The 18,354-nt window shown below is 38.9% G+C and overlaps 1 protein-coding gene across 2 annotated transcripts in view; it reads left to right on the top strand.

Moving 5' to 3' along the window:
• atp11b (ATPase phospholipid transporting 11B) overlaps positions 1-18,354 on the top strand; it is a 56,974-nt gene that overhangs the window by 7,313 nt on the left and 31,307 nt on the right. For both annotated transcript variants that reach the window (XR_010929208.1, XM_067596305.1), the window contains exons 2-17: positions 2,285-2,401; positions 3,453-3,542; positions 5,375-5,455; positions 5,921-6,028; positions 8,479-8,607; positions 10,123-10,226; positions 12,468-12,515; positions 12,796-12,860; positions 13,315-13,396; positions 13,479-13,629; positions 15,245-15,442; positions 15,551-15,709; positions 15,818-16,005; positions 17,323-17,391; positions 17,556-17,629; positions 17,887-17,990. Coding sequence is in view for 1 of the 2 variants with exons in the window: in XM_067596305.1 (XP_067452406.1) it covers positions 2,285-2,401; positions 3,453-3,542; positions 5,375-5,455; positions 5,921-6,028; positions 8,479-8,607; positions 10,123-10,226; positions 12,468-12,515; positions 12,796-12,860; positions 13,315-13,396; positions 13,479-13,629; positions 15,245-15,442; positions 15,551-15,709; positions 15,818-16,005; positions 17,323-17,391; positions 17,556-17,629; positions 17,887-17,990 (1,767 nt within the window). In the remaining variant the exon portion in view is untranslated. The remainder of the gene's footprint in view (positions 1-2,284; positions 2,402-3,452; positions 3,543-5,374; positions 5,456-5,920; positions 6,029-8,478; positions 8,608-10,122; positions 10,227-12,467; positions 12,516-12,795; positions 12,861-13,314; positions 13,397-13,478; positions 13,630-15,244; positions 15,443-15,550; positions 15,710-15,817; positions 16,006-17,322; positions 17,392-17,555; positions 17,630-17,886; positions 17,991-18,354) is intronic.

Here is an 18,354-nt window from a genome sequence, read left to right as displayed (position 1 = left end):
TATGTTATCTACACTGATACTGTTTGGGTAAAGACATAATTGTTTTTTTTAGGCTGCACCAAATACCAAATATAGATAGTTGCATATCATGAATTTACAGTGAGAATGTTAGAGGTTAGAAGTTGGTCTAGAAATAGTCACTAAAATGAATCTAATGCAAAGAGACAAACGAAAAATGTCACATGGACAGTCTCTAAAAAGTGAAGCAAAGTGAAAGACAAAGGATCAGCTGTAATGGAAAATCCTGAACTTTATATTTTCATTCATAAAAGTGAATCATTGTCTGATTTTATGCCAGATAATCACCAAAAGGGTGCAGTTTGAGCAAAGTTTGACTTGGGTTAAAAAAAAAAGTATACATGGTGACAAAGTTGTATCAGTTTGTAAAAATTGCAATAGGTTAAAAAAATGTCATTATTCAGTCTAAGTGTAGGTGCGGTGTATTTAGGCGGAGAGCATGAGGCGGTGTAACAGAAAGACAGTAATTGCTCCCATGTGTCCTACACAGAGTTGAATCTGTGTGGAGAGTGAGTGACGTGGCCAGGATGCATTCCTCTGTGTTTGTGTATGGGCGTGTGTGTGTGTGTGTGTGTGTGTGTGTGTGTGTGTGTGTGTGTCAGACCTACGTCATATAACGTTTGCAAGTGACTGTAAGCATTCGTTTTAACCTTCCTAGTAGAGCAGTTGGGTGGGGTGTGACACAGAGAACACTTCCAGGAAAAAAATGTTAGAACTATGAAAGAAATCATAGAGATTTATATGAAAGAAATGTATTTTAACTCATGAAAAGTGCTTCTCTTTGTTTTGGTCTCCAGATGAATGTATGAAAATGACTAACTTTAGCTGATACTATTTACAATATGGCTAATATTAAGCAATGCTTATTACATTTAGAAATGTGGTTTAACCGTGCCGATATAACACCACCTGACTGCCATTTCAATTTACAACACATGTCAAGTGTTTGCATAAAATTCACAGCTGTCATGGTTCCTCTAAATGTCACATGATTTACGTGGTTAAGGGCAAGAGAGTATGACAAGGCTGGTGACTAAACTGTGATGAACATGATGTTGATGTGTGCCAGATATTCTGATCTATACTTAAGTGTAGATTATTTGTCATACTTTGACCCCTTTTTTTTTTATTGTAGACGTCTTGCATGTTTTGGAGTAGGGCTTCTGTATTCTTAGCCTATATCTTGCTTTATTTATCATGCTGCTGCAAACATGCTTTAACCAGCTACATATCAAATCCTGGCAGGTTACTCAGAAATTTGCCTTTGAGTGGAAACATGCAGGAACATACAGTAATGGTAGTAATCGTAGTAGTAGAGTAAGAACTGTTTACTATGTTCTCCCACATGCACTGTAACTATATGCCTTCATCTGTGTTTTCATGATGTAATACTGGTGTAGTGTCCTGTATTATTTCTCTTTCTGTTTGTCACTGTTGGACCCCTCGAGTCCCAAACTAGCCTCTACACTCAACAAAATAATGACCCATAGAGAAATGACTTTACACCCCCAACTATACTATAACTGAAACCATATTGAATAGGAGCACAGAATGTTTCCCCAGGTGGATTTTAGCGTGGTGTAGAGTGTCAGGGAGTTAGTCGAACTTCTCTCCGACGCCAACTACATAAAATGATTTGGCTTCAGAATATTGTGGTAATGTTACATCCCCTCAGTAGCCAACTCTTCATTTCATTTGATTGCCTATAATTCTGATTTACTCTGAGAGCTTAATATATGGTTATTTCAAATGTGAGTAATCTTGTGTTTTTAACTAAATTGAACTCCATATATTTTGAATAGTTTGTTTTGTCTTCTGACAGTGACCAGGTGTGTCTGTGTTATGTGTTATTTATGATAATTAGGATATGAATATTTCTGCTATTACTATGACTGAATAACTGTGATAGTTGTCTTTATAACTTCACTATGTTGTGCATTTTTCCGTCACACCGCTGTACATTAAAGGAAGTCAAAATCTTTCAGCCAGTTAACCTTTATCAACACTACTGCACATTACTGTGCAGTAGCGCTGCCCCACTTATTGAAATAATTTAGATGAATTAACTTGCACAGAAAAAAAAAAGTGTGATGTCTGCGAGCTATAAGGGATGTTCTAAGAGTTGTTATGTAAGTAACCTGCTGTCTCTCTTTTCCTTTCTTTCCCTTCTTTTCCCCCACTTTTGCCTTTTGTCCCCATTTTTCTGCCCCACTTTCTCCATCACTTCACATCCTCCCTGTTTCTCATATATCCTCCCTTTCTACAGGGCTTTGACCCCCCACATCAGAGCGAGACCAGGACGATTTATGTAGCAAACCGTTTCCCCCAGCATGGCCACTACGTACCACCACGCTTTGCTGACAACAGAATCATCTCATCCAAGGTACCAAATGTTGTTTAAGCCACTACTGGAATTGTATCCCCTGATATCTTTTCCTCATGGTGTTTTAACTGCAAGATTTGATGTGAGTCATCCAGATATCACAATTTACTATACTTGATATAAATATATCAGTTATGGAGAGGTGCCAACTATATAAGATGAGATAAAAGTTATGTCCTTGTGTCTTAACATTGCAACCATGGCTGAAAAAAAGTGTATAGAAACTCATTAACTGATTACTGGCACCAGTGTGACTAATTCTACAAAGTTAGTCTGGAGCTGTGTTGCAGCGGGAAAGATATACGGAAGGTGATGCACGGTCTGTTGATAACAAGATCACCTCAGTCGAAAATCATTTACCTTGGTGAGTGGATTAGTAGGCTGGTTGGTAGATTGACTGCACAAAAGGATGATGTAATCTCAAGAGGCTGCTGTCTGCCACTGACTGAGACGACTGTCAATAATTAGGCAGTTGTTGATGAAATGACAGTCGGGTTGAATCACCTGGCTTAGTATTAGATTGATTTCAAGTCATGCTGGTGTTAGAGACAGAACCGCTCATATAAAAACAAGGTTTTTCTTGACGGAGCTGTGCGCTAATTTGATGACTTTTACCTTTAATGAGGTAAAAGCAGATTGTTTTAGCTCCAGAAAACTGCATCAGTGCAGCCACATTTTTTTTATTTCCATCAGCTTTTCTGTCTAGATCACCCTGCACAGGAAGTGATGAATTGAAATTTTAGAGTGAAAGAAAAAAACACTAGTAAACAACAGCGAATAAGCAGTTTGTCAAGAGAACGCTGTACTCACCACTGCAGGGTGAACATTTTCACCATTTATCAGAAGACTTTTATGTTTCAATCACAATTTACTGATGCCGAGCTACATGCAGTTGTTTAATCTCAAGTTATCATTGTTTGATGTTTGCAAAAACAGCTTAGAGTATTTATTTGTGCCTTATTTTCTTCTGCCATGCAATGATAAGTTTTATATTCTTATATTTTATATGTATTATATTTGATTCATTTAACTTTGTCGGTTTCTCTTTCAGTACACAATTTGGAATTTCGTCCCTAAGAATCTGTTCGAGCAGTTCAGGAGAATAGCCAACTTCTATTTTCTCATTATCTTCCTTGTACAGGTAATAAAACACACACACACACACACACACACACACACACACACACACAGGATACACACATCACAGGTACATGCCCTCCTCAGTCAGATGGGGACGCGTCAAGCATGACCTCAGTTCCTCCTGCTCTAGACACAAATATGTGTGTTTCTGTTTGTGCAGGAGTGAGTGACTCATCAACTTCTAGAGACTAGTAGAGCGACAGGTCTGCCTGAGTATTAAAACATTACACCCACACATTAAGAAATACGTGTGTCTTTACAGCCAGCCCTAAGCGTCAGGCCTTCACTACGCATCAGTCAGCCCCGTACCGAAGTAGAATTTGGCTTTCAAATTTTCTGGCGTCTCCTGATTTATTTGGGCTTGTGAAGTGAAGCCAAAGCAATCGACTTGACTCTGTCTAAAAAGGCTATGTTTTCACCCACTCATCTTGTCAGTGAAGCTGAAGTCAGCTTAGTCTCAAATCACTGAGAGAGGGGTCTCTTTTCATCTCGACATTGCGGACATGATGTTTTCCTAAAAGGCCAATTTGACCATTTTTAAAAGATGGATTCTGAGATACCTGCGGTGAACAGCTGTTCCCCCCATCCAATCAAGTAAAGACATTTCTCAGTCTTGTTATAGTTTATGTAAATTCTTATCTGAGCCTGGTGGATACAGGGTTTTTAAGGCTAATGCGGATTTTGATACATGAGGCTTTGAAAAAATGTGATAATGATACATTGGCTGCTATTCGTTTTTTTAACAGAAACACATAAATTAACAAATACATTCAGAGGTTTTACCAAGATATGTACTGAGCAGGACATCATGCAAATGAAAAACGAAACTCTTAACGGCAACTTCAACAGTAAACCTCACTGGAATTATTATTACCATCATTGTCGTTAATGATACAAATGATGCAAATTCTACAGCAGGTATTGAGCTAAATGAATTTCTGACAACAGCCTGTCACCAATGAGTTTTTACAAGTACTTCTTTATTTTTTATCTATGTGATGAAAGCTACAGGAAAGCATTACCCAACCGCTGTTTATATCAAGAGATTGAAGTTGTTTTTTTTTTTTTTAAAAAAAAAAAAAAACACGCTGTCTTAATTGATGCAGTAAACTGATACAGTGACCGAGAGTCAACGCCACCGCAGAAACAAGACGATAAGGGTGGAGTGAGGCTCGAATTCTTACGCAAGAGTTTAATGTTTGTTGTTACTGTTTGTCAAAATGTACAAATATATCTTTAGTGTGTCTGGTTTAACGGTACACAAAGTTTCAGTTCAGATGAAGTGTAAAATATTTGCAAAGTCAATTTAAACAACATGTTTACTGGCTAGGAGGTATATTCTTCCTTTGCCTTTGCTGCATTTTGCAAATTAACACCACCTGTAGATCTATACTATCACCTCTCCAATAAAGATTCAAATGTTCCTCCAAAAAGTTTCCATACAAATGAATGATTCAAGAGTAGAATAGTTCTTAAATTGAAAGTGAAACTGAGAGTTTTTGAATGAGGGGGAAAAGCTGAGACATGTCTGGATCAATAAATGCTGTTTGAAGATTTTAACATCCATTTGCATCGTGCATGTGTGTGTGTGTGCGTGTGCAAAGTTGTGAACTGAAGTTAGTTCAAGGGAAGTTATAGGTGTTTCCTGTTTGACACATCAGCCACTACTTCTCTTTGTTGTCTCTCTGGTGTGTGTGTGTGTGTGTGTGTGTGATCTTACACAGAAACACACCCGTTCTAACCAAGTTGCTCTTAAATGCCCCCATTTTTTTTTCTCTGCACTTAAGTTTTGCTGACATCCGTGCTTCCCCTCCTCTGTATTTGTCTTTCCAGTTAATGATAGACACCCCGACATCCCCCGTCACCAGCGGTCTTCCTCTCTTCTTTGTGATCACAGTAACTGCCATAAAACAGGTGAGAACACAAGCACATAACTTCCTCCTCATGGGCACAAAAATGAAATGGGGAACTAAGATACATACAGTGTGACCTGGATAGATGAATTGTTGTCAACTAACTTGCAATATCCAGCTTGTTTCCTCATTGTTCTGGTTTATTTAGTTGAATTCATCGCTGGGTAAAAAAAACTGGAACCATTCCTGTAAATTTCAACAATCAGTCTTAAGGTTGAACATATGAAAATCAATCATATATTCATCATGATTTATTCTCCAGTTAGTGACATTGACATGACTTTGCATTTACATAAATGTGTGTCTGGAATCACTTGAGAATCTGTCAATCACTTCAGCTGATCAGCTGTCGGTTATGCCTGCAGTTCATCAGCAATTAGTGCCGATCAATAATGGTATATTTCATTAAAGTTAACCAGCTGTCAGATGTTTTGTTTGATTGGTTATTAATGGAATTGTCTCGCAGGGCTACGAGGATTGGCTGAGACACAAGGCTGACAACGAGGTGAACGGGGCTCCAGTGTTTGTGGTCCGCAGTGGAAGTCTGGTTCAGACAAGATCCAAGAACATCAGGGTAAGACGGCAACAGCCTAAAGACATTTCATGATACCTGTTAGTCCAGCTCAAAGGTTTTCTGTCCCATCAAGAGCAGGATAATATCTCATTTCAGTGAAGAAGCGTTATGAACCTTTACCCCATAATATCTAAAAATAGCTTTTCACAGCTCATAGCCACCAGCCACAACTAGCTATAGCCTGGCTGTTAAATTCTTACTGCTGCTGGTTTCTGTAGAACTGGAATGTACAGAATGATACTGTAAGATAACATATAAAAGCAACATTTCATATTTATAAATTGCAAGAAACTGAGACATTCATAGTGTTCAACACTGATGCAATAATATAGATGTTATGTAATGTTCAAATTCTTTGATTTGTTGATTGGTGCTGCAGTTGTTTCACAGACTTTATTGCTTATGTAGTTGTCCCGTTGTGGCAGTTTTGTGATAATTAGGCCGTATTCAGACCAAATCAGGTGATAACGCCAGTCCTCCCATTCATGTGAATGGGGGTAGTGTGTTTGGGCTGTGGGGGTTTTGGCCTGCGGCGGGAAAGTTGATCCAGAGTCAACTTTTGGAGAAAGGCAACGTGTTGTCACTGTCACTGAAGGCTGCAATGGCCAATCGGAGATTAAACTGATCAGAGCTGTGAAACTCTGCCATGAGGGACAACAAAGACATTACTAGGAGAAGGGGAGGACATTTCTCTTTGTTTGATAACGTTAAAAGTAAAGTTCGAGTTTGCTGACAGCTTCCCAACTCATTTAAAAAAAAATGAGAGAAAAGAGTGAGAGAGAGAGAGAGAGAGAGCAGCTGTGGTCGAGTGAGTTAAAGAGTGAAGGAAGAGAGGAAGTGCTGGTAGCGAGAAAGAGGGTGATTCAAATCAATAAAACATTATGTTCGGATTGTTTCACAGCGGTTATGTTCTAGAGCACAAACAGCCCCCACACACTTCCACTCAACCCCGTGGTGGTGCGCCACAACACCTGATTTGGTCTCAATACAGCCTCATAGGTTTGTCTGATAGGTTTTATCAGATAGCATTAAAACCTGCATGTTTGTTGCTGCAGCCTGCCCCTGTTTAAAATTTGAAGTTAACTGAATTAACAAAAAATTGAATAACAGATTTGTCAGTGTATTGTTCATTAATCAAGCAAAAATGACAAACATTTGCTTCTCAAATATGAGGATTTGCTCTTTTCCTTTCTTTTATATTATAGTAAATTCAATATCTGGGGGATTTAGAATGATCTGATAAAACAAGCAATTTCACAATTTTTGAAAAAGTGATTACTTGATTAATAAAACAAATAATACACAAATGATTTGATACTGAAAACTTTTATTGTAGCCCAGGTTTAAAGAACGTTCTTCTGAATCCCCCTCTTGTACAGAAGTGACCAGTTTTTGAGCTGTTTGCATCCTTCAGCCCTGTTAGTCCAGTCTCGCTGTTCTCTCTCCTCGTATTAATAAGGTGTCTTATTCAGCGCCACTTAAATTTCCTGTGTCTTCAAATATTTAGTCAAACAGTTAACAAACCTCTCAGGCTCGTCAAGCATGCTTGATATCATTTACCCAGTAACAGCCACGAGACACGTCGTCAACAAGAGTGAACTATTTTATTCAATGTAAAGACACATTGCTCAAATTACAAATGCTCAGCATCAGCGGACTTTTAAGAGGTGAATACTGGTAGAGCAAGTCACAGTGTTGAAATAGCAAGCTTGTCACCCACCCCTCCTAGGAAGTGTCGGTGATAAGAAAGCACTGATGCTGTGTTATTAGTCAAATAGAGTGCTTTAGAGTGCGTGAAGAGCTGAAATACAAATGTCAAAAGGATTTTCTTGTAGGCAGGCATATTGTCTAGCTGGGGTACTGTTATATGCATTTAAATGTCTGTTCAATGCATTTACAGGTAAAGCATATATCAAATCTTACTTGTGAGAACATTTGTGAGAACAAGGAAAAATGCTGAATATATGAAATGTCTAATAGCTTGTTGATATGCAGCCTTTATCTTCCAACCCAATCAAACTGCACAGTGTAAGTATGAATAAGGTCATTTCCTAAACATGAAGTTGACAATCCAGACAAACTTTCTTTCCAGTTTGTCTCTGTACTAAAGGAACATTACAAAAAAACAAAAATGCCAAAAAGTTTTTATTGGGAACTGAAAACAATCACATCTTGGTGTAAAATACAATACAATGCAAACCACTTAATTAATCCCACTAGGGGCAGTTTGTTTGGAGCAACTCGTTATATATTCAACACAATAACATACAAACAAATAAATAATACAATATAAAGCACACGAAAGGAATATAAAAAAACACCAGGGAGCTGTATGTAGAATAAAAAAATCCTTTAAAAACGAGCTGCTCCTGGGCTGCACAGGTAGCGTGATGTCGGTGTAAAAACAGTATTAACCTGCATGTGTGTGTTTTCCTCGCATGTCTGTCCAGGTGGGGGACATTGTACGTGTGGCTAAAGATGAGACGTTCCCGGTCGACCTGGTGTTGCTGTCGTCAGACCGTGCAGATGGCACCTGTCACATCACCACAGCCAGCCTCGATGGGGAGACTAACCTGAAGGTCGGTCTGCGTGCGTGCGTGTGTGTGTGTGTGCGTGCGTGTGTGTGTGTGTGTGAGTGTGCTGAGTATGAGTAGTAGGTAGTAGTGGTATGAAAAAACGTGTGTGCTATGAGGCGCTGCAACAAGTGGAGATGTGTTTGATAAATGCTAATTTATTTTTCCACTTCAGTCAATTATTTAATAGCAATTACTAACTAGTGTGTTTCCAATAAGCAGCTTCTTAAACTGATTAAACTAAAGTGATTGTAGCAAATAAATAGTTGCAAGCAAACACAATAATGAATGAATTTTCCAGTTAGTGCATTAACGTTAAATGTTATTATTTAATTTGATTGATTGTGATTATGTACATTATGTATCTCACACTTTTCATCACTTTTTCAAAAGAATAGATTTTCCCCTGTTTTTACAAACAGTAGATTTGCCGCTGAACTCATGAATGTTAGAAGGTGTTTGACAGAGAAAGAGACTAGAAGACACGCTGCTACTCCTGGAACATAAGACTAATAAAACTTATCTATGTAAAAAAGCCTCATTGAGACTCATTTATTAGCTGTTAAGTGGAAATAGTTTGCGTATATAGAGAATGAGTCATAAATCGGTCAGAAAATAGACTATTCAGACAGAGCTCTGTGTGTCTGTCACATTACTAACGCCAGCTCCTCTCCTCTCCTCCACACTCCTCCCCCCCTCCCTTCCTGTTTTGCCAGAAGCTAAGTTGCTTAATTGTCTTGCTAACGACATGCTGCTGCTTCTATTACAGTTTATTTATACAGCACGGTGGGTTTTTACTATTGGCCTAGAAATGTGTACGTACAGTCTCTGCACCTGATGTCTTAATAAATCGGTGTCATCTGCAGCTGTTTATATACTGTAGTACTGCAGTAGACATTTGAGCTTTAGATATTGTTACTGTGTACATTTTTCTGTAGGAGTGCCAAATCCAGACTGCCAAAAATATTGTAGCTGCACTATCATTGCTGTGTGTTTTTTTTTTAAAAAAAAAAAAAAGGTCAGAAGATTAGAAAGGTAACAATGGTCGTAAACAGAGTCAACTCTGGCATGCATTCAAAGATGTTTCCCTTGATAGTAGTGAAGGCAACGATGATACCCAGTCAAGACAGCTGATGATATCTTGATGCGTCTCACCGCTGCATTGTGGTTCTTTTCATAGTGATGCAGATTTTGCACTGTTTGCTCATCTATGTCTTACACAGAAGAACTTTCAGTAATTTCCCTGCCTGACGTTCTCCTTCCTTCCTATAGCCTGGTTAACGGATGACATGCAACCTCCTGCCTGGCAGAGAAATGGCAGCTGGCTGAACCAGTTGTATTATAAATAGAGAGCCTTTTGTTCTAACTGTAGATCTGTTTACTATAGATTTGTTTAGGGAGAACCCTGTCTTTTTGTATGGAAATATCTCATTTCTAAACTAAGAGGTGTCTCCCATCGTAAACAACGCCTCCCTTTTTATCTTTTAACTGTATTTGTGTTTTGTGAATGTATGTTTGTAGACCCACTACTCTGTGGCGGAGACATCAGTGTGTCAGTCAGTGTCCCGACTGGAGGCCCTGCAGGCTGTGGTGGAGTGTCAACAACCGGAAGCTGACTTGTACAGGTAATCTGCGCCTGTGTATGTGTGTGTGTGTGTATATACACCCACAGAGTGAGAGCACAAAAAGTGGTTAACATGCAGCATAACAAGGATACTCCCACCTAAACACCATTATTCTGCCCTCATATAGGAATTTTGTTGTGTTTTACTTTTATTTTTGGTTGTTATTTTTAATAGTATAATTGTCAATACCCCTGAAGAACCCCTGGAACTCTTTGGACCTCACTTTAAAAAACCCCTGTGACTTATACAAGCTAGAAATATTCTGCTAGAGATGTCTTCTTAAATGGGTGATGGACTAGATCACCTCTTCAACAACCCTTCCTCCTCTGGTTGGTCCCAGCTGGCTACTTCAAGATCGATCAGTGTATTTTTAGATCAGGCAGTTTGTTTCAATGGCAGTTTTCCTCCCATCCCCCCACTCTCATTTTCTGTCTCTTTCTGTTTACACCACTCAGTGCGTTTACATGCACTTAAGTAACAGGGTTACAGTGGGCTTTCTTCAGGAAGCTTATTTCTTAAATGTAAATGCGGAACCTTGTTTCCGTAATCGGGGTAGGGGCTTTGGGAAACCTGATTACAGGTAGATTTGTCCTGGAGAACGGCGATTTCTTGGCCATGCATATGGGTAACCAGGTTTCTGATTGGCTTTATGCATGTGTGTGACAAAGGCTTCAGACAGCGGGGCAGCTGGATGAAAGGAAAGATTATTTCACATAGTGATTCATCCTTGAGATAACTTCATACACAGTCTGATAAAAATGGAAACTAACACAAAGTAGCTTCTGGAATTTTAAACAAGTTGGTTTCCAAAAAAGTTTGAGGGTAGGGGAGAAATGTTATTATTAGTCTGCTGTATGTGTACATGACTTTACAGTAACCAGGTGATTACTACAGCGCATGTGAACACGTTCTCTTATTACCTGAGTAACCCTTGTTACGTAAGTGCTCATAAACGTACTGTATTTACATGCACTTTAAAGGACTCTCCCCATAATCAAACACAAGTTACGATTATAGTAATTGTTACTCAGCATCCATGTTTACTATCTTGAGTCTAAATTAGAACAGTAACAGTGTGAATCTGACGGGAGGAAGTAAATCACGCCGCTCATGTACGTGAATGTGCTTTCTACAGTAATTAGAATTTTTTTAAACATCACGAAAACAAGAAACCTGGTTTAAACTTAGAATGAAGATTAATCTGGTTAGATTCCTACTGAAGAAACCTGATTATATACACTCAACTTTCTAATGAGGTTATTACATGTGTGCATGTGCATGAAGTCAGTTTCCATTGCTGAAAAGTAGACTTATTTGTATCTGTTATCTTACTACAGAGTCTGTTCTCTTAGTACTCTAGTTGTCTGAATGCTCTCCTCAGGCAGATGTATAAAAATATAAAACACTTAAAATATGCCACCCTTGGTTAAAAATATGTCAGGGGATCTGGGAGAATTCTGATACTGGCCAGTGTCACACTAAAAAAAAAACAAAAAAACAGTGTTTTAACACTTGTTAAAAGATTATTTACAATATTTACAAGACATCAGAAAACTGCACCTACTTTTACCAGCAGTCTTCTCAGCACCACTTCAACACAGAAATCCCCCCAACTCTGCCTGGAGTCCTTTTATATACAGGGTTGTCTCCTCCCATTGGATCATACCAGCTAACTTAAACAGTTAACACTGTAACCACTGTTATCCAGCACACATAATAAAAATATTCACACATATTCAACACATTTATGCCATGTTAAGCATTAATTAAAGAAAATACCATAAACATTTCAGAAAACTCTTAATTAGAACTTCCTCTCACTTGGTTGCCTCACTGTGGCACATAAATAGTGCTTTTAATATATTGCACTAATAAAAGTACAGAAAATAATTCAAGAAAATAAATCAATTTCTCCAACTTAAATGTTTGTGACTTTTATTTGCTAACGGGAACAAAAAATTATAATATATAGCTCAGGATGTTGCTGTATGTGAAATATTAAGTGTGCACCCACTACACTAGGCTTAGTATACTTCCTGGCTACTCTCAGTGTTTCTAGTCACTGCCAACAACAGAGAGTCTGTCACACCAGCTGCAGCAGCCGGGTTATTGAAGTGCGTGTAAAGGGCTTTCTCGGATTTCCTGCCTTTGCCTTATGTCTTCCAGTAGCCCGGTTTTCTGCATGAATGCATAAACCTTGTTGACTGTCTCTATCACTCCAATGCCTCTGATGTTTTACAGGTTTGTGGGTCGGATTACAGTGACTCAGCAAGGAGAGGAGATAGTCAGGTGAGACCAGCTTTACCCAGCCGTAATGGCTAATTGTAAAGCGTTGAACATGAAAGCATGTCATATGTGAATTTAGTTGTTCATGCACTTTGCAAGTTTTTAGCAGAGCATCAAGTGTTTTATCCCTATTTTAAAACATTTTAAAAAACTATTTTTAAATCACCAAACACTGATTCTGAAGAGAATAAGTTGTTTTTGACTGTTTTAGTTTGGATCGAACCTTGCAGCAACATCCATCTTTACTATGTATTTATGTTGTGTGTGTTTGCTTTTATGTCAGACCGCTGGGTCCAGAAAACTTGCTTCTGAGAGGAGCCAGGTTGAAAAATACCAAAGAGATTTTCGGTGAGTCAATACAGTCAGACTCAAAAGAAATAGTCCTGCAAACCAAACATCCACAAGAGAGGGGAAGCATCCAGGGGGTAAATGATTGCTTAGAGAAAGAAAGATGAAAGATAGCTGCTAAAAAGAGTCACATTGCACCTGTGACACAAACAAGCCGAGTTCAATGGATGTTATGGGCTGTACAAGCTACTCATCATCACATCGCTGAGGTCTGAAAACCAAAGATTGAGCAAAGATTGAATTTCATCTGCAGGTTTTATAGCTTACAGGAAATGTCCTGATGTTTGATTCATGTATAGACTGGTGTAAGTGGTTGGCGTGTAGATCTACCATGGACACATGGATGGATTTGTTGTCTAAATTCTTATGACTTCATGCATAAGTTTACCAGTAAGGTAATGTGCTAATCCTCCACAAGCCTCGTGTAATACTTAAACCAGTTGTGCTGTTGCAGGTGTGGCGGTTTACACAGGGATGGAGTCCAAGATGGCCCTCAACTATAAGTGCAAGTCCCAGAAACGCTCTGCAGTAGAGAAGTGAGCATTTTCTGTTGCCAGTGAAAATATGCAAAATATGTTGCTTTTAAGATACGCTTTTAATATACATTCTCTTCTAAAGGTCCATGAACACCTTCCTAATCATCTACCTGGTCATCTTGCTGTTCGAGGCCATCCTCAGCACCATCCTGAAGTATGCCTGGCAGGCTGAGGAAAAATGGGACGAACCTTTCTACAACCAAAAGACTGAACAAGAGAGAAACAGCAGTCCGGTTAGTCCGCTTCATGTCTAGCCTCAAAAGAATGCATTCTTACTGGTTTGCTTTTGTACGTAATGCAGGCTGTCAGTCCTGCAGATAAGACGAGGCGAGATTTTAGCCAACATTCCACTTCTGTCTTTCTTTTTTACCTTTATGCAACATGAACTTCCTTCCACTTTCATATCCTCTCCGAAGAATAATGGCCTTTTTCCTCTCTACTTGGGATATAAATTAATGGAGAGAGTTAATGAAGATGTAAAGATGAGGTCATGCTTGAATCCATATCTACACACATAGTCCTAGAAGGGTACAGGTAGGGCGCTTTTAGCGTCTCTTTTGTGACAAGGCATAAGAGAGGAAGTGCCTTTTATTGGGCCAGTCTGCCGGCCTATCAACCTACCTGCCAACACTAATCAGTCAGAGAGAACAGCACCCTCCATGTATTGAGACAGAGAGGAAGAAAAATTGGAATTGTACACTAGCTGCTCTTCTCCCTCGAGACAGAGAGAGGAATACCTGCAACAGATGAATGGGTTTATTTTTCGATTTAGAATAACAGGTGCTCCAGAAAAAAAAACCCCTGGCATCGCTACAGTGTGTTACTTCGACCAATGATTGCATGTCTCCACATCCCAGCTCATGTCACGCTCCCTCCTGTGTCCTGGTCATCTATCATCCCTTTAATAGTCTGAAAACGTTCTAAATTTAAGGCCTAAAAGTCCAAAAAAGATACCCACTTTAAATTCGTACCTATCATAACAGGTCTTTTGTTATAGGTTTGTTGTGTTGTATATGCTAATGTCACTAGCTTTATTTCTTGATTGTGTTTATTCAATTTAGCAAAGCTCAATTCTAGGTCAAAATGGTCGTAAATTTGGCCCTTGTAAAAGCTGCGTCTCAGTCTGTGGTCCTCTCTCCCTCTCCTTTCCTGTCACAGAAACTAATTAACTGCTTAATGGGAATGAATTACCCTGTCTACTCGGATTTAAAACAATGTGTGCTTGAAGCATCAGTATTTGGTGCGTGGCTTCGATTTGTATTAGGCAAATGTCTTGACAGGCAACCTTGTCAGTCTTTTTTCCTATTTTTTTTTTTCTAAACTATACAGTGTGACCAAAATATTGTCATTAGTGAAAAAACTGATGAAAAGATGGAAAATAAAAACACTTTTTCAAACAAAAAATGTCATTTTACAAACATTGGACATGCCATTTCTTCAAATTCAGGCGCATACAATTGTTGTTTTATCTTCACATTGCTAAGTGCCTTTTTAAATTTCAGAAATGGACAGACACTAAATAACAAAAATAAAGATTTTCAGAACCCATTCTGATGAAAACTGGCCTTAATTCATGTAATTCATGAAATTATGAAATATTTCTACTTTTACATATATTCAGGCATTTCTACTTCTGTGCAGACTTACTTTTCTTGCCTTGTACCCATCATCATCTCCCCAGTTGTTTTTCTCTTTCCCTCACTCTCCATCTGTCTTTTTGTTCTCCCTCCAGCTTTTGCACTGTTCGCATTCGTTACCCTGAAGAAGTTCAAATTGGTTTGTCCTCATCGTATTACCTTCCTCTTGTCCTTCATTCTAATGAAATTCGCTCTGATCTACCTCCTACAGATCTTGAAGTTCATCTCAGACTTCTTGGCATTTATGGTCCTCTATAACTTCATCATCCCCATCTCGCTCTATGTCACCGTGGAGATGCAGAAGTTCCTGGGCTCCTTTTTCATTGGCTGGGATTTGGACCTTTACCACGAAGAGAGTGACCAGAAAGCTCAGGTCAACACTTCTGACCTTAATGAGGAGCTGGGGCAGGTATGGAATAGAAGTGCAGCGTACATATTCAACACATAAAATGTTATCATAGTATTACTACTAGTAATACACAATGTATGTGAGCCTGTGTGTGCTCCTCTCTCCTAGGTGGAGTATGTGTTTACTGATAAGACGGGTACGCTGACGGAAAACGAGATGCAGTTCCGCGAGTGTTCAATCAACGGAATCAAGTACCGTGAAGTTAACGGTAAACTTGTACCAGAGGGACCGACCGACAATTCACCTGATGGTTCCACACCTCACCTGGTAACTGGCATATAAAATAGATATCTAAATGTAAAAATTATGAAAAAATATTTGTACTTGTTACCTTTTTCACCTCTCATTCTTCCCTCTTGTCTCTTCTCCATCCAGACTGGTGAGGAATTGTTATTTCTCAAGGCGGTATCATTGTGTCACACGGTTCAGATCAGCTACGATCAGCCAGACTGCCTGGTCGGAGGAGGAGACCCGTTCTCCCACGCTAACGGTTTCTCTTCCAACCACATGGAATACTACGCCTCTTCACCGGATGAGAAAGCTTTGGTAGAGGCAGCAAAGAGGTAAGGTTTAAGGAATGAATATCAGGTCATATTTAAGAACTGAAAAAAAAAGGCTTCAAGAGGTAGAAACTTAATGTTTGAAAGCTTGAAATCTAATAAAAAAGGTTTTGCAAGAGTGAAACTAAGTTTTGAAGGCTAGTATAATGTTTTGATAGGCTGAAAAAGTGAGTTTTCATTCTTCACAACTGCAGCACATATTCAGAGTTTCGTATTTGTCGGTGTACTCCCGGTGTAATAGTTTGAAACCTCGTAAATGGTGATCTTAAAACTGGTGTGCATATGTTGGGGAAAAAGGTTTGGAAACATTGAAACTTGAGTTTTGAAAGGGCGAATCTTTATTTTGAAACTTTTAGGGATGTACGTTCGCGCTGGTATTGCAGGCTGTTCTTTCAGAGCTGAGTTTACAACACCTGCTTTTCAGAGATTTGCCCACACAGTCGCGAGAATGCGAGTCACGTGATCTCTGGCAGCGTTGTCTCGCATCTCCGGTCTGAAACTCAGTCTGAGAAACAAAAAAAAGCTAGGATCCTGGAGGCAGTGGCATCGCTGTGCAGAATATGTCTCTAAAGGGGTAAAGTTGTTGCCAGACTCTCCTCCAGTTTGAACAGAGGTAGCTAAAGAATCTGATTCTGAAAAGCTGTCCAGTCGAACAAAAAAACATCGGAGAATAAAAGATCCACAAGGCTGTGAAGAAAATTATGAAGAGATGCGGGTGTCTGAGTTTTCAATAGATCGCTCAGGAGCACACCTCTAAAATGTCAGATAGCATTTGAAAACTTTAAGGATCCGTGGCGCATGAAGAGATCCTGGCTTCATGCACCATGTAGTTTTCAAACCATCAAATTTAATTTCGTCAAGCTCCAAAGGTTTGCACTCATGACCCAGTGCCTCCATGCTCCATTGAGCCACAGATAGTGTAACTGTTGATATAAACTGAAAGGACAGACAGTTGGAACTCTAACTTCAGTAATGGCTGTTAAATAAAACACAAAGTTAATGTTCAAGCGTCAACGTAAAACTTCAACCATCATTGTACAGTGAGTAGAATAAAGTAGCATATCAGACACCTCTGGTCTGATGACATAAACATGTAGTAGGGATTAGGAAGATGAGTAACTGTGTGAAATAAATGAATGATTGAATGGCCTTAGAGAGCACCGTAGCTAAAAGTTAAAACTTTTTTTTTTATCTTTTAAAGACTCTGTTACCTTCAGAAACTTTTAAACTTCAAATTGGATTTTCACCCGGTATTTTAAAGGTCAAAATTTTTCATTCTCTAAAATCTAACTGTAACAACTGTTTTTTTTTTCCTCTCAGAATTGGAGTGGCCTTCACATGCTGCAGCGGAGATACCATGGAAATCAAAACATTCGGCAAGTCAGAGAAGTATGTCTCATTCTGTGTATCTCTCCATTCACACAACTTTTTTTGACCGCTTTATAAAGTTACTCATGAAGGATCGTAGAAATGTAATAACCAACCGTCAACTTGTATTTATTAGTTGCACAGTTCCATTTAGCATTAACATTTGTCTCTCTGCACTCTCTCAGGTACAAACTGCTCCATGTGTTAGAGTTTGATGCTGATCGCAGGAGGATGAGCGTCATACTACAGAATCCCTCAGGTAGTACTACTTTGAACTGTATTTTTTAGCTTTACTGACCAAGTAATCATTATGGTCAAACAAAAAAACATGAAAAGCAACTCATAAAAAGTAATTTAATAAGAAATAATAGCAATTAAAACACAGTAAAGGTGGTTTGAATCAGATTTTGCATGTATTTCATTTTACCTGTAGCATTTTTCACAAGGTATATTTAATATTTTTGTATATGTTAACATACTACGCTTTCTTTTTGCATTTTTGTCTCGACCTTCAAGGGGGCAAAGTGCTGTTCACCAAGGGAGCGGAGTCAGCCATCTTGCCTTTCACTACCAGCGGTGAGATTGAAAAGACGAGACTGCACGTAGACGAGTTCGCCTTGGTGAGAACGTTTTTTTTTGTTGTTTTTACAAAGCTGTTTGAAATGTGTATGTTGCACATGTTTTATTTCATTAAGAGACACAGAAACTCATAATGCCACACTTGCAACTTCAGATAATTTATTCACATAAAAATTCCACTTAAACTTTATAGTGAAACCTTCAAATATCTGTCTCTGAAATGCCTTTTGGTCCATATGTTGATAATTGTGTGTTTCAGCGTGCGTAGGCCTGGCATTTGGCAGCATTGTAGTGATTACTTTTGGCTCTGTCACTCTCTGTTTGCATTAGACTGTAAATTCTTCACCAAAACAGCCACGTACACATACACACACATACATACACACACACACACATCCGGCTCCC

This window comes from Thunnus thynnus, chromosome 8 (assembly GCF_963924715.1).
Source record: "Thunnus thynnus chromosome 8, fThuThy2.1, whole genome shotgun sequence".
In the NCBI taxonomy this organism is placed as follows: domain Eukaryota; kingdom Metazoa; phylum Chordata; class Actinopteri; order Scombriformes; family Scombridae; genus Thunnus; species Thunnus thynnus.
The sequence above is the reverse complement of the archived record's forward strand: the minus strand, read 5'-3'. Positions and strand labels throughout refer to the sequence as shown.